The sequence below is a fragment of the Daldinia decipiens genome (genome assembly GCF_022478715.1).
Source record: "Daldinia decipiens strain CBS 113046 unplaced genomic scaffold F4813scaffold_55, whole genome shotgun sequence".
Classification (NCBI taxonomy): domain Eukaryota; kingdom Fungi; phylum Ascomycota; class Sordariomycetes; order Xylariales; family Hypoxylaceae; genus Daldinia; species Daldinia decipiens.
In genome coordinates this window covers 66,611-90,996 of record NW_026054598.1, presented here as the reverse complement: position 1 = coordinate 90,996, position 24,386 = coordinate 66,611, and the positions used below count along the sequence as shown (strand labels likewise).

The 24,386-nt window shown below is 46.1% G+C and overlaps 11 protein-coding genes across 11 annotated transcripts; 5 read left to right on the top strand and 6 right to left on the bottom strand.

Annotated features, from left to right (window-relative positions):
* Positions 1–121: 121 nt before the first annotated feature.
* F4813DRAFT_400460 (FAD-binding domain-containing protein) lies at positions 122–1,979 on the top strand (the record flags this gene model as incomplete). Its single annotated transcript, XM_049248268.1, has 2 exons — positions 122–626; positions 683–1,979. 2 exons carry the CDS (start codon positions 122–124, stop codon positions 1,714–1,716), a joined length of 1,539 nt encoding a protein of 512 aa, XP_049094960.1. The 3' UTR covers positions 1,717–1,979.
* F4813DRAFT_285866 (uncharacterized protein) lies at positions 1,972–2,762 on the top strand. The gene is made up of 2 exons (XM_049240544.1): positions 1,972–2,458; positions 2,517–2,762. The coding sequence occupies exons 1-2, from the start codon at positions 2,226–2,228 to the stop codon at positions 2,608–2,610; spliced, it is 327 nt and encodes a 108-aa protein (XP_049094959.1). The 5' UTR covers positions 1,972–2,225; the 3' UTR covers positions 2,611–2,762.
* An 809-nt stretch (positions 2,763–3,571) lies between these two features.
* Positions 3,572–4,417, top strand: F4813DRAFT_285851 (uncharacterized protein). Its single transcript, XM_049240543.1, has 2 exons — positions 3,572–3,735; positions 3,787–4,417. The coding sequence occupies exon 2, from the start codon at positions 3,817–3,819 to the stop codon at positions 4,276–4,278; it is 462 nt and encodes a 153-aa protein (XP_049094958.1). The 5' UTR covers positions 3,572–3,735; positions 3,787–3,816; the 3' UTR covers positions 4,279–4,417.
* Positions 4,418–5,421: 1,004 nt separating this feature from the next.
* Positions 5,422–6,578, bottom strand: F4813DRAFT_285824 (NAD(P)-binding protein). Its single transcript, XM_049240542.1, has 2 exons — positions 6,122–6,578; positions 5,422–6,066 (listed from the first exon to the last, which is right to left on the bottom strand). The coding sequence occupies exons 1-2, from the start codon at positions 6,410–6,412 to the stop codon at positions 5,575–5,577; spliced, it is 783 nt and encodes a 260-aa protein (XP_049094957.1). The 5' UTR covers positions 6,413–6,578; the 3' UTR covers positions 5,422–5,574.
* On the bottom strand, positions 6,499–9,043 carry F4813DRAFT_376249 (uncharacterized protein). Its single transcript, XM_049245095.1, has 2 exons — positions 8,261–9,043; positions 6,499–8,177 (listed from the first exon to the last, which is right to left on the bottom strand). Exons 1-2 carry the CDS (start codon positions 8,731–8,733, stop codon positions 6,746–6,748), a joined length of 1,905 nt encoding a protein of 634 aa, XP_049094956.1. The 5' UTR covers positions 8,734–9,043; the 3' UTR covers positions 6,499–6,745.
* Positions 9,044–9,308: 265 nt separating this feature from the next.
* F4813DRAFT_376246 (glycoside hydrolase family 18 protein) lies at positions 9,309–11,326 on the bottom strand. The gene is made up of 5 exons (XM_049245094.1): positions 10,739–11,326; positions 10,625–10,681; positions 10,554–10,567; positions 9,624–10,494; positions 9,309–9,541 (listed from the first exon to the last, which is right to left on the bottom strand). Exons 1-4 carry the CDS (start codon positions 10,839–10,841, stop codon positions 9,631–9,633), a joined length of 1,038 nt encoding a protein of 345 aa, XP_049094955.1. The 5' UTR covers positions 10,842–11,326; the 3' UTR covers positions 9,309–9,541; positions 9,624–9,630.
* Positions 11,327–12,876: 1,550 nt separating this feature from the next.
* Positions 12,877–14,960, bottom strand: F4813DRAFT_376242 (MFS general substrate transporter). Its single transcript, XM_049245093.1, has one exon. It carries the CDS (start codon positions 14,318–14,320, stop codon positions 13,022–13,024), a length of 1,299 nt encoding a protein of 432 aa, XP_049094954.1. The 5' UTR covers positions 14,321–14,960; the 3' UTR covers positions 12,877–13,021.
* A 721-nt stretch (positions 14,961–15,681) lies between these two features.
* F4813DRAFT_285782 (thermolabile L-asparaginase) lies at positions 15,682–16,923 on the top strand. The gene has a single exon (XM_049240541.1). It carries the CDS (start codon positions 15,822–15,824, stop codon positions 16,893–16,895), a length of 1,074 nt encoding a protein of 357 aa, XP_049094953.1. The 5' UTR covers positions 15,682–15,821; the 3' UTR covers positions 16,896–16,923.
* Positions 16,924–17,237: 314 nt separating this feature from the next.
* On the top strand, positions 17,238–19,650 carry F4813DRAFT_285746 (putative MFS transporter). The gene is made up of 9 exons (XM_049240540.1): positions 17,238–17,627; positions 17,681–17,776; positions 17,840–17,849; positions 17,903–17,928; positions 17,993–18,115; positions 18,165–18,367; positions 18,420–18,610; positions 18,676–18,973; positions 19,046–19,650. The coding sequence occupies exons 1-9, from the start codon at positions 17,298–17,300 to the stop codon at positions 19,464–19,466; spliced, it is 1,698 nt and encodes a 565-aa protein (XP_049094952.1). The 5' UTR covers positions 17,238–17,297; the 3' UTR covers positions 19,467–19,650.
* On the bottom strand, positions 19,651–21,291 carry F4813DRAFT_400456 (ubiquitin 3 binding protein But2 C-terminal domain-containing protein). The gene is made up of 2 exons (XM_049248267.1): positions 20,798–21,291; positions 19,651–20,724 (listed from the first exon to the last, which is right to left on the bottom strand). The coding sequence occupies exons 1-2, from the start codon at positions 21,042–21,044 to the stop codon at positions 19,835–19,837; spliced, it is 1,137 nt and encodes a 378-aa protein (XP_049094951.1). The 5' UTR covers positions 21,045–21,291; the 3' UTR covers positions 19,651–19,834.
* A 220-nt stretch (positions 21,292–21,511) lies between these two features.
* Positions 21,512–24,348, bottom strand: F4813DRAFT_376234 (GTP-binding family protein). Its single transcript, XM_049245092.1, has 3 exons — positions 23,523–24,348; positions 23,305–23,455; positions 21,512–22,947 (listed from the first exon to the last, which is right to left on the bottom strand). Exons 1-3 carry the CDS (start codon positions 24,227–24,229, stop codon positions 22,042–22,044), a joined length of 1,764 nt encoding a protein of 587 aa, XP_049094950.1. The 5' UTR covers positions 24,230–24,348; the 3' UTR covers positions 21,512–22,041.
* Between the last annotated feature and the right edge of the window lie 38 nt (positions 24,349–24,386).

Genomic DNA, 24,386 nt, shown 5'->3' with positions numbered 1-24,386 from the left:
CTTCAAGCCTACTTTAACATAAGTCATCAGAGCTGTTAAAGAGCTATATTTAGTATCTTATTGGTGTTCCAGCTAACTGAATTACCCCTGTCTCTTTGCAACTCTTCCTATACTACCTATCATGACCGCCCGTTGGTTTATTGGTATCGTCTCCCTGACTGTCCTTATAGTTGCCGTTGGAGTTCATAACAGCAACTACGGTGACGTTGATCAATATCGGTCTATCCCCGGTGATCATTCATGGCCAAGTGAGGATGATTGGAATGGATTAAATCAGACAGTTCAGGGGAAGCTAATTGCTAATACACCTCTTGCGGCTCATTGTCACCGCTCGTCTCTGAGTGGGATTGATACACATGACCAAGAGAAGTGTGATGCGCTACGCGATGCGTGGTTCTTCCCCGAAACACACCTAGTCTCGCCGTCATCGCCCATGGCCTATCGATTTACCAATAATAGTTGCAACCCCTTTCTGGACCCGGATTCTCCATGCAACCTTGGATATTATGCCGAATATACAATTAATGCTATATCTGCTTCTGATTTACAGGCTGCTGTTCGCTTTGTTATGCGCCATAATTTTCGCCTCGTTATTCGCAATACTGGTCGGTGGCAACTGTCCAAGCGTTGGTCTGGCTGGATGCTATACACAAGGCGATGGCATCTCCATTTTATTGTCTAGGTAAATATGGCCTCGCTGCGGATCAAGTGTTGTCTTGGGAAGTTGTGACCGCATCTGGAGACCTTGTTATTGCCAGCCCAGTCGAGAATACAGATATTTTCTGGGCTTTACGTGGCGGTGGTGGAAGCACTTACGGTATTGTAGTTTCCATGACCGTCAAGGCACATCCGGACACCTTCTTTTCGGCCGCATATATGAATGTCTTCAACGATGGTAATAACACAGGTGCCATTGACTCGTCAATAGGAATATTTTTTCAGTCATTACCCAGCCTTGTCGACGCTGGCGCTTGGGTCGTATGGGTCGTCGCTCCTTTTGGATTCATGATCATACCGGCAATGGTCGCAGGCTTACACGCCGAGGAATTGGACGCGTATCTTCAACCTACGAGGGTGAAAATGGATCAACTTGGGCCTCCGTATCAATATTCCTCCGCCGGTTATCCTGGTTTCTTCGCAAGTTACAAACCCATACCCTCTATGTGGAACGTATCGGATTTTACTTTAGGTGGTCGTCTGATGCCCCGCGAGCTCGTGCGGGATCAGGATAGCACTGATGCTTTGGTAAATGCTGTACGCACTATCAGCTCCCAAGCACTCATGTCCGGGGTCTCTTTCAATGTCACCAATACCGTTTTATCACCCAGCGAGGTTGCTGCCAACCCTTACTTTCGTAAGACTCTTTTCAGCGCTGTCGTGGGCACGCCGATCAACTACACCGACTGGACAGCGACCAAGGCAGGGCAAGATCAAATAACGTACAAGCTCTTGCCGGAACTAAAGGCTCTTAACCCTAATGGGGGCAACTATCTTGGCGAAGCTGACTTCCAGGAGCCTGACTTTAAAACTACATTTTACGGTGCTCATTATGAAAAGCTCTTAGTTATCAAACAGAAGTACGACCTTGAGGACATCTTCTACGCTAAGATAGCCGTAGGGAGTGATCGATGGCATGAACGGGCAGATGGGAGATTGTGTACGAAGCCTAGTATTTGGGATTTCGACGTACTTAACTTGATAAGGCGATGTATATGAATTCGAGGAGATAAACATGTTCGTATAAATTTATCCGGAATTGTAGCTTCCTGATTAAGATATCAAACCCCCTTAAGCTTAAGCTTCCTTTGGAGCCTGGATAACTTTACCACTCCAATGATATCTATTGCCGTAGAATTTAGCATGGAGCTATCGGTTCGTTTCGGCGGTTAGGTTCCCCGAATTGTGGTGAAAACGTATGGGAAGCCGGACGATGGCAAGGGTCGAGTTGCATTCAGTGTCCAAATACGAGGTTTTGGTGAGATGTTATAGAAGAAGATAGCACCACTCCACAAGCGCTGCTACTTACCGAGCCGGTCTTGGCTTGCGATTAATAGGAAGCTGATAACATGTTATGGCTAGAAGCTCGTATATACTCATGTATATAAAGCCTCGACAAATTTGCGATTGAAAGACGAAATACGATGGTCTTACCACACCTAACACCATACCAAACACTCCTAGTTAATTAGACGTGCCTATATCTATCCATCTCAAAGGCTTCCAAAATGCGTGTTCCTACTATCGCAACTCTTGCTGCTATCATCGCATTCGCGACTTCGACTCCTACACCTCAGGCAGACCCCCCCGAGACCGACCTTTGTCTCCAGTGGAAGTTCTTGTCGGCAGAGTTATGCTCAGACATCGACCCTACATACACCAATGAGACTTTACCAGCTCTTGGTTGGTATTGCTGTTGGTACCAAGGGCCTTTCGCGCCTCCACCAGCTTTGCCGGTGTCGTAAGTTACTAGAATAAAGTCGTCGCATATTCCACCATACTGATATATGTACGAATAGGGCGTGGTTGACGTTTGCGGAGGACGACTCAGTTGCAAACCGTTGCTTGGCTGGTGGAACTTGTAAGCAAGGGTTACCTGATGGTCGTAGCTAAATTAGAAGAATGCCTTCAAAAGTACCTTCAAAGGGGGTCAGAAGATATGGCAGAATAAGCGCATGGGAAATCTTTATCTATCTTCTATTTTACTAGTGATCAATGATATAGAAATGTTATATGCTGTGTTAAGAAGTAAAAAGACATATTGTACCTAAGTCTTAGTTATGAGATAAAGTGATATTTCGTTATCCCCTGTATCATCACGTGGCCATGATAGGTAGGTAGTATGTAAATCCAAATGTATCCTTTTTGACGCTATTCTAGTGGGGCCTTCTTAGTTGTTTTTAGTACTCGACATTTACAAGAAAAGTTCCCTCTTAAGTTAACAAAGACAGAGAACGCCAACCAAATCGGTCTTCTTTTTTGCTATTACTATACCCCGATTCTCCAACATGGCGACGACTCCCAGTCCCAGGCGCGTTGCCGGCCCTCAACCAGCTGCGCAAGGAGCGCAAGGAGCGCAACTCCCGCCGAGACCTATCTTACCAACACCGAGCCGAGTGAATCCCTCGAGTCCCGAATACAAGCGAGCTGCTAGAAAATATACCCAGCTGATGGTTGCTATGCCCATTTTGCTGGTTACGTCGTGGTTTTTATTCGACCGACTTGTCTTAGGCCATGAGCCGAAAACACTACCTAAACGAACCGCATTGGATGCGACAACAACGGAACAGAACAAGGGTTGAAGACAATTCTCTACAATTTTGACTAGCTCAAAATACTTGGAATTCCCTTTCGGCATATTCAATGCCCAAGTCAACATGTGTCGCCATGCAAGCGATGCAGCTGCGGTTGTCTCGGTCTTCCAGAGGCGATAGTCGGAAAGTCATGGCAAGCGCTTGTTAGACTTTTAACAATATGTTTATTTCTGATTGTATTTGTTAGTAACATCGGCCACTCCGGGTACAGTGAAAGGGATATTCGACAACACTAGACAATGAATCTGTCTGAACTCATTGACCACGAGGTCGCTCTGTTATTGTCAAATGGATTACAATGGCAAAGTTCGATTCACTCTTTGACTCTTAGTCAAAAGGAAGCATGGCCACTCACGATTCATCTAAGGTCCTCGCAATACCGTTGATATAAAATCCTCGTCTCCCACTCCGGCCAGCATATCTTGTAGGATGTTAACCCCCATACAACAACACCAATAACTAAAACTTCCCCCAGCAACCAATAACGAATATCATCGTGGCAATCATGAAGACAAGTTTCGCCTCCACTCTGGCAATTCTGCCTATCCTCACCATCGTCTCGGCCTTTGAAGTAGCCGACATCTATAAGACCACCCTCGGCAAGTCGGATTGTACTGATATCCACTTGACGGAAGGGCATGTCCTCCATGCCAATTGCGTCCAGCCCGGATATGGATCTCGCGCGGATTTCCAACTTGACCTCAACTTATGCCTCGCTAACTACTTGGGTTCGCTAAACCATGTATCAAATGGCGGGTTCGGTGGTTCATGCAACCCTTGCCGCATGGACGGCACGAAACTGATTTGCGAGTGCTCAATCGGTGCGGGTCTCGGTACTCAGCATAATGAAGTTGAGCTTAACGATTGGGATGTTATTCAAGTCCACGATGAGTCTTTGACTTGTGGTACCCCGGTAGGTCTCGAAATGAGAGACGCCGGTAAGAGCGCACGATCCTTCACCGCTTAAGTTATGGACTTTATATAGGTCTATTTTAACATCATCCCAAATTACCTGTTTATTTGGTAAAGAGAGGTTAGCCATGGTTTCGGGCAGATAGGCTTATAGCTCTTCGCGTAAAAATAAAATAATTTTTTTTATCACTGTTCGTTTGAATGTTCCTATGATTTCTCCAATAAGTTCTGCTTCATGTGATAAATGCTAGCATTTTACTTCTTTATTGCTCGTACCGTCCTACCAGCTTGACATGTTAGCATATTGCTCCTAGATTGGGTGCCCACCTGAATAAGGAGTTTGTTCAACTTAAGCAAATATAATATGCTGTATATTATTGACACCTTGCTTCGCATCACGTAGACTTCGAATTCCGTATGATATCGGTCACGTTCTCAAACGCCCGAATAAACTCACAGGACTCTTTAACAGGTAGGTACCTACTCTTGCTATGAGACAACTGATTGTTATTTTCCTATTGTCGTAAATATTATAATAATACATTGCTAAGTGTTACTTATAATAGCCCCAACTCCACTATAAAGGAGGCTTTATTTGAGGTGATAAAGAATGCATTGTTTCTAGTTCCTCTTTAAGAGGCCCTCTCAGGTTGGCTATGGTAATCCCTTTTCTTCGCGCTAGGATTCCTTATATTTAAGCCCGCCGCTACTACATATCACAAGAGAGACATGTCAAGATCAGGAGTATTTTTCGGGGAATTTGGATTCGCGTCGTACCGTAACAAATAATTAAGGACTCGGAAGCTACTGTAGGATACGAAATAGGAACAAAGGTAAGATTTCCGTTAAATCTCATCACAGAAACTATTTCTACTATTATCATGGTTTCCGAGATACATTTCCTTGCGGGTCTCACGACGCTGAATGTTGTCATGCTTGGCGCTGTCCTTACCGTCGCTTGGAGGAAAGAATGTGCAGCGCATAAATAAAGCCGCCTGGTGCGGATATGTTGCAGTTTGGAAGTAAGGTCAAATATAGCTGGCATGGCATCTCATTGTCATAGGTTTATAAGTCATGGTAGTAGGTAGTAATTAAACTGTAATTCCTCGTGATGGTATAAACCTCACCAGACCAACAGGCTGGGTACTGCGACTGATTACGCTATTATTACATTTTTCGCATTTTTCAATAGTATACATTCGGCCCCCTGAACTACGTAGTCTTTTTATAGTCGTTAGCCGTAAAATCATTCTTGATTTGCACACTTTTCTGGCTCCTCACCACCATCCCTAATGACCTTCTAGTACATACTGCGAAGTTCAGAGCCCTACTAAGTATGAACTGCTACTCTTCAGTAAAATGGCTCGCCTTCCGCAGCGTCTACTCCCTCCTCGATACACTTCTTGACAACAACCTCTGGATCCTCGTCACCGTCAATCAGATCAAGCCAGCCACTCTTAACGTTAGGGGCATCAAGCAGTAGCGCAGTTAGCTGCGCGACAGACGCGCGGCTTGCAGTGCCTATGACGGGGAGCTTCCCAAGCTTGACCTTACCCGCCGGGTCTGATGTTAATATGCCTGGGCGAAGATTGATCGCAGCGAAGTCTTTTCTCTTCTTCCCTTCCTCGTATAATACCTGATCGGCTGCTATCTTAGCTTGATAGTATGTTTTCAAAGCGCCATTATTCTTTTCGAGACTCTCCTGCCAGACCTCTTCAGGCCACCATGGTGCCTTCTTTAACCGGGACCCAAGGTACGAAATCATGACGAACTTGGTGATTGATGCTGTGGCGGCTGATGCGCGGATGAAGTGAATTGCAGCATCGCGGTCGATCTTGAATGTCTAATGAAGAGTTAGCAACGGCAATATAGAGACTTGAAGTTAAGTAGTTTAATACCCTCTCTGGCCCCCCTTTGCCCGCGGCACCAGCACTCCACACCACATAGTCTGGCTTCACTTCATCTATGATGCTCTTAGCCTGAGCCTCGCTCGTCACTTCCTCCAAGCTACGGACCAAAACGTTCAGGTTCCCGTTCTGGTCTTGTCCGAGCTTCTCCAGACTCGCGACCCGCGCGGCGTCGTGGATAATACTAGTGACGTTCCATGATCGCTGGAGGAGTAAGGGTGTTAGTAGCTGAGCAACCTTGCCGCTACCGCCGAGTAGGAGAACGTGGTGAAGAGAAGACATTGCTTTGATTTAGGTAATTAGGCAATTAGGCAGCCTAGTTAGAACTAGCTAGGGGAGCATGTATACGGTCTTATATCTATTAAAATGCTTAAGCTATAACCTAACCTACCTCCTAATATATATATCGTGCTTGTCTATGTCATACCCCCCACATCACGTGATGGTTTTCCCTTGCGTCATTGAGAGACACAGTTAAATAATAATATATTACACGGTGCTTATATCCGAAAAAGAAGCAATTTGAACGGGATTTTAATCAATGGGGCTGATTCAGCCTTTGTCTCTCATTACTACTTTTAGGAAGTTAAGTATTTTCCCCAATATACCTATCCTCTAATCAACAGTTCTCTCAGCTTCTTTCTTTCGGAATACTACCGATGCCATATTCTCTAGCGGCGTTACATTACCATCTAGGCCAAAACCAGCCTGTGATTCCGATCCCTCGGCTCTCAAGATACCGAAACGAAGCTTGGTATCGCGAATAGAATGCGGTAGAGGCTTTGCTCCAAGAGTATTATCTGTGGATAACCTATCGAGATCAGGGTTTCTAGTCGTCAGAAGCACCGCGGAGAAGGCCGTGCTACTAGTATAGCCGTTGCTTAGCAATGCGGCGAACCCCACGCATATACAGAGCAGCGTGGCCACGATGGCGGATGAATACGTAGCCAGGAGAGTGACACTATTATAATAAAAGAAGTTCCTCGGCATTGATATGGTTATCGGTACCTCGGTCGTAAAATTTCGCCAGTTGCTGTAAGTCAGGAGGCTGTACGTAAAGTTTCTAGAGAGGCTTTCGATCGCTGTTGCGAGTGTTCCTCCTGGACATCTGTTGAGCGACTGGAATGCGAGGGGGCCGCCGGAAGCACTCTGGTAGCCTGTAGAATTCCAGATTTCGGGGCAGTCCCTCAACCCCGACTGGAAAAAAGGGGTTTCTCCAGCCTCGACGATATTGCTCTCGAAACTATCCGCCTGAAATATTATTTCCCCTCCCACATTAATCCGTACCTGGCCAGTTAGGAAGCGTGTGAAGAGATATTGTACCATATAATAGGTCGGACAAACCGTAGCGTTATTTGCAGCAGGATCAGGAGCACAGAGGCCGTTAGCCAATATCATAGATAAACGTCCACGCTCACTATCCCACTCTTGGGAATTTACATTCGTAATGGATTTCTCATGTATAGACTGAACTCCGTTGTCGAAGCGCACGGTTACACTATATGAGGTGTTGTAAAGTTGGCAGACCAGATAGTTATGATCGGTATTGCCCCAGCGCTCGTTTCGACCGTTGGCGCCGATGAGGATCATATTATTCATCCTACTAGGAGCAGTGCTTCTGTAGATTAACGGGAGCGTGCCGCTAGAAAAATTCCCCGTAGATACCGGGTTGACTATTTCCGCATTGAAAGCCTCTTCGAAATTCGTATAATTATAATAAGTAAGGTCCCAAGTACGATTATTCCTCGTCCTAATAATCTCGCTGGCGTTCGAGCATTTATAAGATGGGGCCCAGAAATTGAAGTCGTAGGATGCATTGGCGAAGGGGGGTGTCTGAGGTATGGGACTATTCGATATATAAGTCCTCGTAAACAAGCGTGCGATTTCAGGCGCTACCCCAGAAATATATCCAACGCCCCCATATGTTCCCCAACCATCAATATTAGAGAAGTTGTAAGATGGAACCTTGGTTGCAACACTATCGTGGGTCATGCGCGACTCGACAGACAGAGTTGCCGGCGTCACAATCGTGATGATGGGAAGCAACCTATGATGGATAAGAAATAAGCAGTTAGATACCTAAGTACTTCTATTATAAAGCTGAGTCGTGATGAAGGGTTATGAGCTCACCATGCGATAGCAGCAAGAACGGCAAGTCGTTTTGCATGCATCAGAAAGTCTCTGTTGAAGAACGACCATGGGTTTCCCATGATACCGAACATGCTATCAATACCACCAATCGACATAGCTCTTTTCCTCAATGATAACCAGGTCTGTTGGACAGCAGCAATCCCTATTGCTGCGACTAGCCCGCATCTGGTGAGAAGGGCGAGTCCCGTCCCGATTCTAATCGACCATACCTGCAGATTCTCAGAAGTCACAGGCGTGTCGTTCAACCTCTGGTAATATAGGTGGTGGCCTACTGCGGCTAGTATTCCCCCGACGAAGAAAGCTATTGCCAGCAAAGGATCTTGCAATTTTATGTCGGTAGTATTTTGTAGTTCAGCGCTGTCTAGTAATCGAGTTTGAACTTGTACCCCATTTCCAACGGCATCTTTCGACGGCTGCAGGTGGTTATAGTTATATTCTCCTTTAGAATTCATCTCGGATGCTTGAAATTTGGTTGGTATGTCGGGATTTGCTGTTATGTAGTAGTAATTATTATGAGCATCTGTAGTGTAGCTGTGACTGTATTCTGTGTATTCTGTGTATTGGTCGGCGTGGTCCAAGGGATGATCGTTAAAGCCGTATTCAGGGGGACGCCATGTTGTTGGTTAGCCATAAGTTTGCTAGATTAATTTATAAATAATTTAAAATAAAGCTCATCTATTATGTTTCTATGACGATGTGGGACCTTGTTGAGAAGTCGAGAAACGGGTCAAAACCTCAATTTGTTGATTGATTTTGTATTCGTTCGAGTACATAGAGAAAGCCAGGCTGCGGCTCAGCGACTATTATACCTAAGTTAACATATCTAGGCGCATATTCAACGTCGCAATAGTAACGCCAGCCATCGTAGCGCATATCAATCACCCAATTAGACCAGCAGGATGTTTTAGATGTTGGGGGCTAGAAACATAAACCCTGCCGTCGACCCATCAGCCCGTGAAATACCCAATTTTCAGGAACGTTAAAGAAAGATTCTAGAGATAGGTAACGAAATAATATAATGTGAGTTGGCGAGTTTAGCCCACCAAATATATACCATTTATATCATGTATACCTATATACAAGCTTCAAGCTATAAGACTATATACATCATACGAAGCGATAACTATATGCACGAATTTCCAAAAAGGCAAATTTAACGAACGATGCAGCCAGCCCTATGCTGTCACACTACCTAGTACCTAATCCACAATGACCGGCGGTTAATCCACGTTTAGATCGCGAGAATCTTACTCTTGGCACCTATGTTTCACGTTAGTACCTAACCTAGGTAGGCAAACTAGACTCAGCTCGTTTTACCGAGAATCACAGGGGGTATACTCACAACTTATTTAAACGACAGGGGTGGGTGTAGCCTTGGTCAAGGTCGTAGGAGCCTTTGCCTTAGCCTTGGCGGCCCCAGATCCGGAGAGCGAGGCATAGACGGAGTCGAGGAATCCCGGGTTCTGGTAAAGCTGTGACATATCCCACATCATCACACCGCCGAAGCTCGAGAATTGCTTCGAGTACTGGATGATTGGGTCCAATGCTGAGGCGGGTTGGTAACCACTACCAGCTCCCGTGTTAGCTGGGACACCAATGAGGACTTTCACGTCCTTGTTTTTGCTAGTGTTCTTAGCCCAGTCGTCCCAAGTTTGGAAGTTGAAGTTGTTCTGGGTCGTGGATCCCGGTGTAAAGGAGGAAACACCGCAGTAGTTGTTGTAGAATTGGATCATAATGAAATCGAACGAAATCGCGCCATTCAGCATGTCGTTCATCGCGACGTCCGGGTACGGGCATTGAGGTGCCGCCGAGAGGTAGTACGTCTTGCTACCATCAGCATCCATGAGCGAACGCAGCTTGGAAGCGAATGGCACGAAGTTCTGAGTCGTAGATTCGAAGTCGAAATCGAAACCATCGACGACGGCAGAGAGGAATGGTCTGTTAGGCTTGCTCGTATCTGAACCGAACAGATCCCAGACAGACTGGGCTGCGCTCTCAGCTGACGAGGAGTCTGAGAAACCACCTTCAGTGTATGTCGCTCCCCCGATGGACAGGAGGATAGTCTTTCCCTGAGACTGGCATGTCTTGATGTCCTCTTCCAGCTGCGGGCAGTTTAAGAGTTGGGTACCTGCATATGCCGTGCAGTTGTCTCCAGCGTTAGCAAAGTTTGTGATCGGGGTCTTGATGCCGTTCATGAAAGATATCGGGATGATCTACGAAAAACATAGTAAGTATATTTTATCTCCGCTTTAAGAATGTCCGAACTCCATACATTGATCTCATCGTCTATAGCAACGCATGTTAGCAAAGGTAAGGCCGCATAGAAGAGTGAGGTGGGCTTACTTGAACAGTATTCAGCTAAGCGTTGCTGGGAGCTTGCTTGGCCGAAAGAGTTTTGACCTGTCGTGATGCGTTAACATCATATCAACCGCGTTTCATATTATCGTATAACTATACCCCAATATACAGCAACATTGCTCTGAGAACCGCCGTTGAATCCCGCGAGGGCGGAGGGGAGAATGCTGGCCAAGGATGCCAGAGTCAGCGTGGAAGATACCATGTTTGATATGTGGCTTGACTTGAGGCTCTAACTACCGAACAGAAGAAGACTGGTATGGGAAAGGGTATTAGATGAGTTGAAGGGACGCACATACCTGTATATATACCTGTTATTATTTCACATTCCTTAAGATCCGTCTACCCGCCGCCGATGCCTAGATGACCGTCCGAACGTTACAAGCCTACAGTCATCGACTTGCCATGAGATGGCAACTAAACTCGTGCAACCAAGCCCATGACACGCCTCTGTTGTATGCTAGGATCTTTACTTAGACACCAGTTGCCTTAAAGGTCACCCCAAAAATATCGGAACTACCGCACGCGTCATCCAGCCGGTATTGGTGGGTTGACACTAAGTTGACCTACGGAAATTACACTACAACCAACGACTGCACCAGTTCAAGCAGGTGATAGAGCCGCCGAATGCACGCGGTCTACTCTAATCGCGCGAGGAGATAGTAGACGATGAGATCGACAAGAGTTTATCTACGGACCGTTTCTCGGAGGAACATGGTATCAGTACCTGTCGAAGGGGAATTTATCCTATACAATATCCTATACAATATGCAGGCAGAAACCCCAGTCGGAAACGAGCTAGGGCTGAACTACTGTGCTTGGATTTCTAATGAGTCTCAGGGACTCAGTCTCTGGCCGGCTCTAGGAATCCCATCCCACGGTTGCACCCGCTACATAGTATATCTAAGACATACGCCACAGCCCCAACCAAGAGCATTGAACGTGTAAGTATCACACTGTAATTTTGTTTAACTTGTACCACTGTCAGCTACATCACAGGAGCGATAAGAACAAGTTTTATTATCTTTCTCTAGAAACAATTGACTTGCAGCAGGTCCTGTAGTGTGATAGTCCCTGACATGAACAGCTTCCTTTTCGGGGTTAGGGGTTCAGAGTTCACGAATGAGAAGGTAGATTTTTAACAAGACCATGCAAGCTCTTAAAGGGGGGTTAGCAAGGGCCAAAGCGCATCATTGCAACATTGACATGTCTTTTGACAAGCTGAGAAAGTTAAGCTTAATGTTCATTTCCGCCAGACCTCTAAGACAGGACACCGAAGTCATCTGAGATATAACCAGGCTCACATTCCATGCAACATTCCCTTGACATAGGCGTCCATTTGGATAACATATTACCGTAGATAGCCCCAACTCTTCACCATACCCCAGACTCAAGTCCCGCACGCTAATAATAAGATAGAAAAAATTCAAGCTTATAATCCAACATTGCAACGTTACTCTAGCGATAGTATTAACACTACCTACGACAAACCGTACTACTACTTCCTCTTTATATACTAGACTACGGCGCCGAGAAGTAAGAAGTATGCATGTAAGATGGCTCCTGAGAGATGCTTCTAAGCCTGAGGCAACCTCTCATATCGCTTAGATAGCTGTTCAACCACATGCACCATCTGTCAACCAGTCGTCACATACCATGCCAGTAGTATCCCGACGAAAGCTGGGTGACTTTACTCCCTATCCTCCCAGTAGGGTTGCTTGCTTCTGAAGTAAGTGTGTGATAGGTGACAGTATCGTAAGAGTTATTGGGCATTTACAACGCCATGGCGATGAAGTGCGCATTTTTTATCAAGGCCGTGGACTCGACTAGTTTGATCGGAGCCGACGACGTGAAATGTTTGTAATATACCGGCTTTTACGTGATATTGGCTGTTAATATAAAGTTTCGATACGTTCCAACTATAGATTCAGTTTAGAATTACCTAAATATCTAAGTATATACTCGGATACTATTACGGATTAAGGACATCCGTAACATGTGCCTAAAGTAGCCAGTAAGAATTGTTAGTTAGTCCCGGATATGATATATATTGTTCTTGTACTATGTCGAATTAGTTGCAGAATATAGGTAAGACCAGTGGAGTTATGCGAAATAGAATACCGAAAGCCTTTGGTATGCCATAGGGGCGACAAATGTTTGTGCTAGTGTAAGTTGACTCACATGTAGAAAAATATTGAACAAGGTACCTTAATATGAGATATCAACGCTGTCTGGTAAGAGAGTCATTGAAGTTGTATTATACCTTTAATTCAGTACACTAGACATTACAATATTAGGTACTCATCTAACTAACAATTCATTCTACAAAGCATGTGACAGATATCAACAATACCAATGTTCATCTAACCCTAGGGGTTATACTTCTTACATCCTCCATTTTGGATGCCATTGTCCACTAGGTCCTACCATTGCCTCAACGCGGATCCAAAACACCGCGATACTAGCAGCAAAGAGCAACACTCCGACGAGTACCGCCATATTAACATAGCCATGCGGTGCGAAAGCTGCACTCTCGGTACTGCTCCGAATCAGGGCACCGCCAACTGGCGTACCAATTAACGTAGCTAGACCACGAACCATATAAAGCACACCATTGACGGAGGCAAAATTCTGTATGCCGAAGATCTCGATGAGACTGGCAGGGAACAATGAGACGTACGCGCCAGCGAAGAGACCATACAAGACGGTGAAACTGATAAAGAGGCCGCGTGAATCGTCCGTGGAACCATAAACGGCTGAAGGAACCCAGAAACTCAGTGTAATAGCTGCGCTGATGAACGTGGTTAAGAAGAGAGTATTGAGACGACCTAGGCGGTCAGCGAAGTAGCCGATGACGATCTTGCCGATTGCATTACATGCGTTGCTAAGCGCGATAAAATTCGCTCCAGCAGTAGCACTGTATCCAAGGGTACCGGCATACGAGGCGAAGAAGAAGACAGGTGTATAATAGGCGGCAGCTTGGAGGATAGCACCCAGTCCCTGAGCAGCGAACTTCCGCGTCTTGGCTACGCGCCAGTCGACCAGCGGCACGTTTAGGATGCCTTGAAGACGACCAGTACGCGAGGCGTTCTCAGCGTCGATGCGCGCGAGCGTCTGAGGCTCCCAGCTCATGGCGGCGCTGGATAGGGCAACCAAGACGAATGATACAACCCCCGATACACGAAGCGAATTTCGGAAACCAACAGAATCAATAAGCACCTTAATCACCGGCGCCCATACGAGACCTCCGATACCAGTCCCAGCTAAGATGATGCCCATAGCGAGACCCCGGCGTGCTGTGAACCAAACGGGTGCCACCGTCACGGCAACCATGTACGGCATAGAAGTGCCTATACCAAGGAGCAGACCCTGCGTGAGTTCAAAATGCCAAAGCGTTGTTCCGAAACTGGCCAAAATGAGCGAGAGCCCAAATATGAAGCCGCCGATGAACGAAATCCAACGAGGAGAGAAACGCTTAGCCCAGGCTACCGAGAATGGCGCCATTATGGTCATCACCGAAATGGACATTGTTCCAATGAGGTCAATAAGTGCAGGAGTCGCGCCAGTAAAAGGAGTATTGGGCTGCCGCGCCATCCCGTCGTAAAGTTCTTGAAATACCCCGAAGGCGAAGTTGAGCCCACAACAAGTGAATACCATTGTGAACGAGGATGCAACTATTATCATCGACTTCTTTCTATTTTCGAGTTAGCCTTTACGGTCTAAATATAATGAATATTATACTCAGATGCATTTTCGAAATTAGGACGAGTGAAATAAGAGTCTTGCTACTTCGAGTAGAGTTCATAGCTGAACCTAGGAGCATTGGCAAGGGGATAGTAGGTGCAACTTGCATACCGGTTGGAAGTCTCGTGATGCATTGGTTGTAATGTGGTGGGAGCTGCTTCAGTTTCTGAAGTTGAACCGTGATGTGCCAACCTAACTAATTGTTCATCCCTCGTAGAGGAGAAACCGGATAGCTCGATAGATGGCATGATGACAAAGAGAAGCGGATCATGTTCTGTACGTAAAGATACTCTTTAAATAGGTGTAGATGAAACCGCCGGCTTCAAGAAAGAGACAAGTAATTCTACGATGCTATAAAGCTAAAGATAAGCACTCGGGGACGTATTTTGCGTTTATACCCTTTTGTTCGGCTCGATGATCCACCCATGATCGGAGCTTTAAGGAATTATTGTCAATGTCTAAATACCGGCTTACCGAAGGCCATGCGGGGGGGAGTCTAAGAAGGTCAAAGACAATTATGAACAACTACCCTAACTACCTAAACCTGGATCGTTAACAAGAGAATCAGTAATACTTTAACTATACATCGAAGAAAGCTATAGATTAAGTTTACTTTATTAGGAGAGCTAGACATAACTAAGTAAGTCTTGGAATTGTAGGTAGTTTTTAAATCTCCCGACAAGGAATGTAAGATATTAGAGAACGGGTTAGTTCACATCGGAGCATTTAGGATTTAGGGACCCATTCCGCTTACTGCTTGATAGATCCCAGTTACGCCCTACGATTGACAAGTCGCGCAGTACAGACTAGGGGTTAAATTAGAATGCTCGAAATTCCATCTAATGGTTATTAAACTTCAAAATATTATTGATGAAGCTATACAGTTTCATACAAGCCTCTAAGCGCGAAAAGCACCCTTTGTATCGGCCTTGTAGTTAGCTTTCCTATTTCGGTAATTTCCCAATTCGGAGGGCAATCTGTCGAAGAGAGATCTTCGGTAGAGGTAGTTGGGTTGAGTAAAAAGATGCTAATTCGACTTAATAGCCATTGATGATAACAAGCCATGATCACGCAAATGTGAATAAACACAACATCCTTGAGGAGGGATTCTAGGGAAAGTAGTTGCTTTGGGTAGCCAGGTCCGTAATTTTTAAATATGAAGTATTAAAAGAAAGAGGGTATCTCTATTTTTAGAATCTCGCGCCCTTAATCAAGGGTACACAGCGCTCAAAGGGCGTGAAACTCGATAGACGCGAAGGGCGCAAGACTCACCTGACAACGTCAATAGAAGCTATTTTAAATATATAAGAATATAAGAATCACATAGTAAAATAGTCACCCCCCTAATATACCTCAAAAATAGCTGTCTTATAATAATTACTATTTAAAAATTTAACATTTTCATTAATACGCACGTCTAACTCAATTCACATAGAGTGACATGGAGAATACCCCTCTTAACGGCGACTTTGTCGTCAGCACTCGCAGCGGGATCTTAGAGAACAGGCATTTAGTCAACGCCGCCGTCGTTGATGCCACCGGAAAGCTCCTCTACACCTTGGGCAACCCTTCACGAGTAACTCTCCTCCGTTCCGGGGCTAAGCCTGTCCAGGCCGTACCGGCGGTAGAATCCGGCGCGTTGGACCAGTTTGGCTTTGAAGAAGCCGACCTGGCGCTTATGTGCGGCACTCACAGCAGCGAGGAGAGACAGGTAGAGAGAGCAAAGGCCATGCTGACGAAGTCGAATATTAAAGAGAGCGATCTTCAATGCGGCAGCCACCCGGCTATATCTTCTGTCGTTAACAGAGCTTGGATCGAGAAGGGATTTACACCTACTCAGGCTTGCCACGCTTGTTCTGGCAACCATATCGGTATTATGGTTGGTGCAAAGGGCATCGGCACTAGTATCGTTGATTACCATACTTTAGATCATCCAATTCAAGCTAGGATCAAATCTATTATAGAAGACTTGACTGGCCTTAGTCCCGGTGAGGTCAAATTGGCCTTAGATGGCTGTAATATCTACTCGCCGGCGGCACCACTGCATTCTATAGCCCTCATGTACTCTGCGTTCGCCCAAGCAGCAGATGATGTAGCGAAAGCGAGCAGCCCGGTATCCCCACGTATACAGGCGATGGCTCGAATTTACAACGCAATGGTACGGTTCCCGGAGAATATTGCTGGCGACGGCCGCTTCTGCACTGCCTTAATCGATGCGTACAAGGGCGCGCTCATTGGAAAAGGGGGTGGAGATGGCTGTTACGCTATCGGTATTCGCGAGTCGGAGGAGACACGGCGACTTGGTGCTAATGGCAGTATTGGTATTGCGCTTAAGATAGAAGATGGTAATTACGCTATTATGGACGCGGTTGCGGCAGAGATCCTCGAGCAGTTAAAGATTGGACCGACTGAAGTACGTCAACGCCTTAATAGGTTCCATCGCGGTGAGATTAAGAACACCATGGGAGTAGTTACTGGAGAGTTGTCTTTCCCCTTTAAGCTACGAGCAGCTTAAGGACATTCAGTATATTTTATTTAACAACAAAAACAAGTTTAATATTAATTAACTACCTCCTATAATGCCATTCCCTGCGAAAACCCATCCTATATGCTCCAATATTTATCACCTTCATCTTCTTGCTCAAGGCCTTGCGCCCCTATAAGTTATCATTGGCTCTATGAAGCTATTCACCGTCACCCCCTGTGCTTGAGACTCTCTATCCACCTTCCTAATCAAGCAAGCTAGGGTCGGGTCGGATTGCGATTCGTTGCCAACACCACCGTTGGAGACCGTCGGGGGGAATAGATATATATTAAATGCAAGTCAGCAGCATGTACACAACTAATTCTTGTATCACAATAGTATAAATCATCCAACTTTGTTGTCCTCCCTTTTCTTACTATCACGCCGACCACAATGGATATAACGCCAAGCCCCCCGCCTGTAGAGGCATCCGCGGTAGTTCCCAGCGTTGAGGCAATACCAAACGACAAGACGTCTATTGGCCCAGGTAGCGACAGATGGAAACCCACCAAACGGTTCCTTCTAGCCTTCATGTCCCTGTTGACAATAGTATCTGCAGTAGCAATTGAATCAACCAGTTTGCCCACCGCGCTCCCTATCATGAGTGCGGAATTGGGGGGCACTGCTCTACAGGCGTTCTGGTCTGGGACAAGTTTTCTTTTGGCCTCTACGGTGATCCAACCAACGGTCGCGTCGATGTCGCATATACTAGGTCGAAGAATAGTAAGTCTCGCAGTATCTCGGAATGAAGATACTTGCTAAGCTAGACCATTTAGATGCTGTATGTTAGCAGTGCTGGGTTCGTGGGTGGCTCGCTTATTGCTGCACTTGCGGGAAATTTCAATATCGTGCTTGTTGGGCGGACAATCCAGGTGAGTATAAGACTGCCAAAGATATCATATACCTCATATCATAACACAGCCTAACAGAATTAGGGAGCAGGGGGTAAGCCATTAGGCAACTTTGGTGATTACAAGTCATGCTTATCGTTTCGTTAGGTGGAGGTCTCATCGTGCTTCTGGAGGTAAAGCCGTCTCTTCTCACGCAGTATAACTTATAAGAGTACCCAATACTGACACCTTAGCAAGATTCTCATATCTGATCTCGTGCCTCTTGCACATCGAGGTACTTGGTTTAGCATCAACTCGGCCATGTGGGGTATCGGAACTGCCACCGGGCCCCTAATCGGGGCTGGATTTGCCCAGGACGTTGTAGGTATCATAATTACAACGATTCCTTGATGAGGCTGATTTCTTACAGACTTGGCGATGGATATTTTGGATTAACCTGCCCATTGTCGGCGTTGGGATGCTCTTAGTCACATTATTCTTAAAGCAAGCTCAGGTACCGGGACACATCGTTGAGAAGCTCAAGAGGTTCGACTGGCTTGGTTCCGTGCTGTTTTCCGTTAGCTCTGCCTGCTTTCTATTCGGTATTACTACAGGGGGTGTTGCGTTCCCATGGTATGCATTGAGATATTCGTAACCTCAATCCCAGGACACTGACAAGCTGTAGGACATCTTACCAGGCTCTTTTGCCACTAGTCATCGGGTTCTTGGGAATGATCTGCTTCGTTTATTGGGAGTTCTGTTTTGCGACAGACCCTATCGTAGACAGGCGCATTTTCGCAACTTGGACGGCAATCTCAGCTTATATCCAAACCATGCTACACGGTCTTATCTTATACGCGGCAATATATTTCCTCAGTAAGACTATTTCCAATATGGCCCGAAAAGCACTACTAGACGTCGAAATTAATCATTTCTCATAGCCCTGTTCTACCAAGCCGTAAAGCTGTACTCGCCAGTGACTTCAGCTATCGCTCTACTCCCGGAAACAATTGGCCTGTCCCTCTCGAGTATTGCCGTGGGAGCTCTGATAGGCATGACTAAAAAGTATCGATGGGCTCTCTGGGGAGGATGGGTTTTGACTACTGCCGGATCTGGGCTTTTATACCTCCTAGGCGCAAGTACTACTGTCACCCAATGGGTATTCTTGAACATCCCATTCGGCATTGGGGTTGGCATGCTCTTTACAGCTGAGATTCTAGCTATCCAAGCTGCTACGAAGTATGTAATGGCTATCTAATTAAATCTCCCGGGGGGAGGTTTTAGATTATAGCCTATGCTAACACCTTGTAGGCCCGAACTCAACGGCAAAGCCGCGGGGTTTTTCTCATTCATCCGCATCTTCGGCCAGGCCCTAGGTGTCGCTATCTCGGGAGTGATCTTCCAGAACTCGTTAAAGCAAAAACTTCTTAGGATACCAGGGCTCGCGTCCCTAGCAGACGAGTACTCGCGCGATGCTACTGCGATAGTCGCTCTTATCCACGACATGGCTGATGGAGACACCAAGACACGAATGATTCAGGCATTCTCAGATGCCCTAAGTTCGATATGGCTATCACTTATAGCATTCTCAACTATGGGTTTGCTATTAAGTTTAACGGTAAAGGGCTACTCCATGGCCCAGGAGCATGTCACTGCGCAGCATCTTGTCCAAGAGAAAGATGGGAATGTGGAGGCTGGTGTTTTGGGTAGCCCCGAAGCTAAGAAACCGTGAACAAAAGATGTTGCTGGCGTCTGCTTGAATTTGGTCGGTCCCATATTGCCAATATTCCTCCTTATATCGGAGCTGGCTTTATTATTTCAACTGTACCTAGGTTTCGAGCCTTGTTAACCACCGACCATTCCATACTCCTCCATGTAACCTAGTGGATAAAGATTCAAACCACATTGTACCAAAAAAGGGGCAGCGCTATACTTCGATGCATAGAAACCACCTATAAAACGGTTTGAATAAATCATACAAGAGCAAGCCTTGTCTTATTCCTCCCTTCTCCATAGTCCCTCTTTTCCTTAGTACTTTATAAAAGCACTCAAGTTTCTTTCCAGCATACCGCAAGACCCCGATACCCACTGACATACGCTTTAGCATTTCAAAAGGTATAACCCGATTGGTACCTCAGGTCTGTTTTGCTGATAGTGTAAGCACACATCTGAGCCTGGCCTATCGCGCATCTCAACAACAATATGCCCATTCTCTCCAGGACATGGAAACGTGAGCGGCTGGGCGCTCATGCCTGGTTCCAGGTTTACTGCCTCGAGCGGCATTACAACAGGCGGTGCGTTATTATACGTCGTGTTTCTCGAATCGACTGGCGGTTCCTCTAGTAGCACGAAACTCACCAGTCCGGTTCCATTCAGCGTATAGAGGGGAGGTTGTTGCTCCTGGGTAGAAGGCAAATCGAAGATGAGAGCGCATTGCTTGTTCGAGTCTGAAGAATCAAAATCGAAAACAAAGATCGCGGATACGCTTGGGGTCAGCAAAACTATCATGTTAGGATTTGATCCATTACTCATATCCGGTTTGCTCTTGTCGACTAGAACAATCTCGTCGGGGCGCTCAAAAATGGGTGTTTTACAGTTGCCAGGGGCTGTAGTAGGTGTGCCCGTCGAATCCGACAATGAGACCGTAGTAGTTCCATCATGCGAAGAAACTTGAGCTGTGTAGCTTGTTGAGGCATGAGAGGAAGTTGTAGTAGAGGTCAAAGGTGTCCTACTTGTGCCGGTTGTACTGGTAAACGGTCTCGACGAAGTGCTCGCACTAGCACACGGAGGCCGGCAGCTATCAGCATGAAGCGTAATGCTAGAACAGTCGGCACCATTAGGTTCTAGATATAAGTTTACCTCGTCCCCGTCGCCTGTCTGACATTTGTAGAACAAAGATTGATGTTTGTAGGACACGCCGCCGTAACACCCAATGACAAACCCATGGCCTAGTTGTTGATTTGAATCGCATTGAAGTAGCAACGTAGGAGCTAGAAATACGACAAATTGAATTAGTTAAATCTTATCAAAGAAAGAGTTGGATAAACTAGTAGTAGATCATACGAGTCCACCAACAGCCTCTCCCTTGATGATCAGTGAAGGCATCACCAAACCAAGTAAAGAGAGATGGCGCCAAGTCGCTTCCAACTCGTACCTGGCCATCCGCCAATTGGCCGACAGATTCATTATGGCCGCTCCCTATTGCCAAATGAAAGGCACACCCGGCGTTTATTCGAAGGGGGGCCAGGGATGTGCTCTGCACAGGGGCAACCGAGGCTAGAAACGTGATGAATATGTTCAGTGGCAGCATCTTGGTAACAACAGCCTAGAGTCCCTTAAAAGTGCTCAGGGAACTTCGGAAGAAGCCAAAAGCTAGGTGTTCTATAAAAAGAGCTTCCCAAAACCAGGCCAAAAGGCTACCAAGGTAGATCGGGAATACCGAGGAACTCAAGGCAAGCAAGTTAGAAACAAGACTGCAACCATGATGTTAAGGAAAGGATCAAATGGTAAATAGCAGAAACGTGTAAGACTAAAGATGGCAAGAGTTAATATCCAAAGGATACCGAGATCGCTCCTAACCTACATCTTCGTAATACTGTTTGTACCTGTGGTAATTCAAGACGGGATCGTAAGTAGCCACGAATACCAAATAACGATGGAAGTCGCTTAGGTTCTAACAAGCGTGGAAACAGCATCATTAAAGGGATGTTCTCTCCCGGAAAAAGCACCCCTTTATGGATATAGATTCTACCAACTGCATTTATGGTATCAAGTATTATCACGTTTAGTGGCGACAAAGATAGAGTTCAAGCGTGAGGAATTAACCTGTATTTATGAGGCTACAAGGGAGACATCATATTCTGATGCAAATCCACCCAGCCATCATAGACCCTATTATCCTACCGGCCCAATGCCTTAGTTTTCCACCCCTTAACAAGGTAGCTACCTATGCATTTACTTCATGTTCTATTTGGACAGAAGTTGGTGAGCTCTCACGGTAGACAAGATTTGGGATCTCTCAAATCCATGTCTGACGGAATCTAGATAGTAAAACTAGCCCGATTTCTATGTAACCTCAAGTAGCCCATGTAAGGCGGGTTACTAGGTGAGCATAGAGATCCTTTCCGTCTGCTGCGTCACCCGACGAAACAGGTTCCAGCCGGACGTCACGCATATATGCGCTTCGCCTGCATGCCGACGAATCCACTCCCTTTTTGACAACATTAAGCGTGGACAGGCTAGCTATGGCTTGACCTGACGAAATGGGTAGGCCATATTGATTGTTTCTAAGGAGTAGAAACGAGTATTTATTCTTCGTCTTCGCTGCCGTCGCTATCGTCAATATCGCTCAGCTCGTCCAGGGGTATCATATCATCTTCTTCTTCTTCACGGCCAGCTGCAGCTTCATCATCCGATGATTCGTCATCGTCGCTGCTGAAACCTTCGAACTCTTCTTCGTCCTCGCTCGCACTTGCTTTTTCCCCAACGGACGTAGCCGATGCAGCCACAGTTGTATCCGGGATACTCTCCAAGTCCTCCCTCTTCCGCTTCTTCGGCATCTCTCCGAGCCTACCCCGGCGTCCTTCAATGCCTTTCCCGTCGTCCCCTTCCACAACAGGCGCAGGGGTGAACCATGGAATCTTGCCCCTCATGAAGTCCGTTATTACCATTTTAGCAACTCCATCGACATCCGGCTCCCCAGCCTTCAATAGGCGGCCGCCCTTTCGGGCGAGAAGTTCCAAAAAGTGAATATGGTCATTCCACCCCTTAATTTCGTATGTTCGTTCCATATGATGCTGCTTTACTTTTGCCATCAGTGCAGGAATGTACTGTTCGGGTTGCTCTACCATCTCAACACGAACCACGCCGCGAAGTAGAATGTCCTGAGGTGTATCGTTCTGATTGGGAGGAACCACACCGGGACAATCTATAAGATATATCCGTTTCATCAGAGTAACATATTGCCATACTTTAGTCTCGCCAGGGATAGGAGCTACAGTGGCGACCTTCTTTCCGCGTAGGGTATTGATGATAGAAGACTTTCCCACGTTGGGATATCCTATTAACCCGACTGATACCTGCTTTCGATCTTTGTGCAATTGCGAGAATTGTCGAAGAAGCTGGATAAGGGAACCTTTGCCAAATGGGTTGGTCACGCTTGAGTGGAAAGCAAGGGTAGGATACTCGGTGGAGAGGTTTCGAACCCAGGCGGCCTTGGACAGTGTTAATATTGGGTCCAAAGATAAATAGCTGCAAAAATAACGAAAAGGAAAAAAAAGATGTATGAATCACTACTAAGAAATCTACCATTGACCACCCTAGATGGGTAGATAGATCTCAACTCAAAATGAAACACGGCCTAACTAATGGCAGTACCTCAAGACGAGGCTCCGCCAGCTCCCAACCCGAGGGTTAGGAACAGCAAGTTGAGATATTTAATCTCCCAATGACATAACGGATACTTCTCATCGAAAGTAGGAGGAAGTACCCTGACTAAAATCTTTGGGGTAGATGTAGACAAAAAAAAAATAATGATAATAACAGAAATGTAGAGGAAGAATAGTACTTACAGCCACGCTCGTAGGTATCAAGTCGGTCTTGTTCAAAACGAAGATGAGATGCTTGTGCGGCGCCTCTTCTCTTAGGTATTTCTCGACACTACGACATCGAGTGCCTAGAGGATCGCGAGCATCTAGTACGTGAATAATAACGTCCGAAGCACTATTCAATATTAGTAAATTGCCTTCTGCAAATAGAACCTCATGGAGGTAACAAGATATTTGCATACTCAAGAACTTTGTATAACTCATTCCATATGCGCTTACTAGTCCCCTTGCTGAAAATCGGTTCGACAGCCAAAGCGAGGGTGCCCTCGTTATCGGGTTGGCCCTCGCTAGGTCCTTCAAGATCCACCCCCGAATTTCCACTCAATAGCTTTAATTGCTCGAGATGGTCCTTATAAACGTCCATGCTTTTCTCAGTGTCATCAGCCAAATCTTCTAAGCTAGATACACCCAGCTTGACCCTTTTGCGCTGAGATTTCGGACCGAAGGCGTCAGCAAACGGCGAGCTCTCGATAGTCATCTTGGCCTTATGCTGCTTCAAGCCATTCTTCGTATCCGAGTTATCTCTGATAAGACTCATGGGAAGCTTGTTCGTCTTCAGCAGGACTTGGTAAGGGTCTTTTGCTTTCTCGGCCATAGCATCGCGGAATGCAGTGAGGGAATCTTGCGAGATAACTCGAGTGTTGGTAAACCATTTCCTATTGGGCTCGACGCGAGCGATCGGTTTATCCCAGGACTGATATTTGGCAGCTTGAATGATCCTACCGTCGGCATTTCGCACAGGCTTTCCTTCATCCTTCCGTATGTTCAAAGCCTTGACTCTCTTCGCAGAACGATAAAAGTTCTCGCCCTTGACTTTAATGTTGTCCATGCCCGAACCCGACTTGCCCTGCCGGACCAGCCGGTTTCTTTCCTTCTTACCAGTCCCCATAGCGCCCAAATTCGTGAGCTTGAGAGGTACGATAGGAAGGAAAATGAGTATGTGAAGAAAGTCAGTTAGAAAAAAAGAAGATGGCCGATGGGGGAATTGGAACTATTTTTTTTCTCTGGACTTATCTAATCGCGCTAAAGTCGGCGTAGAATTTTGA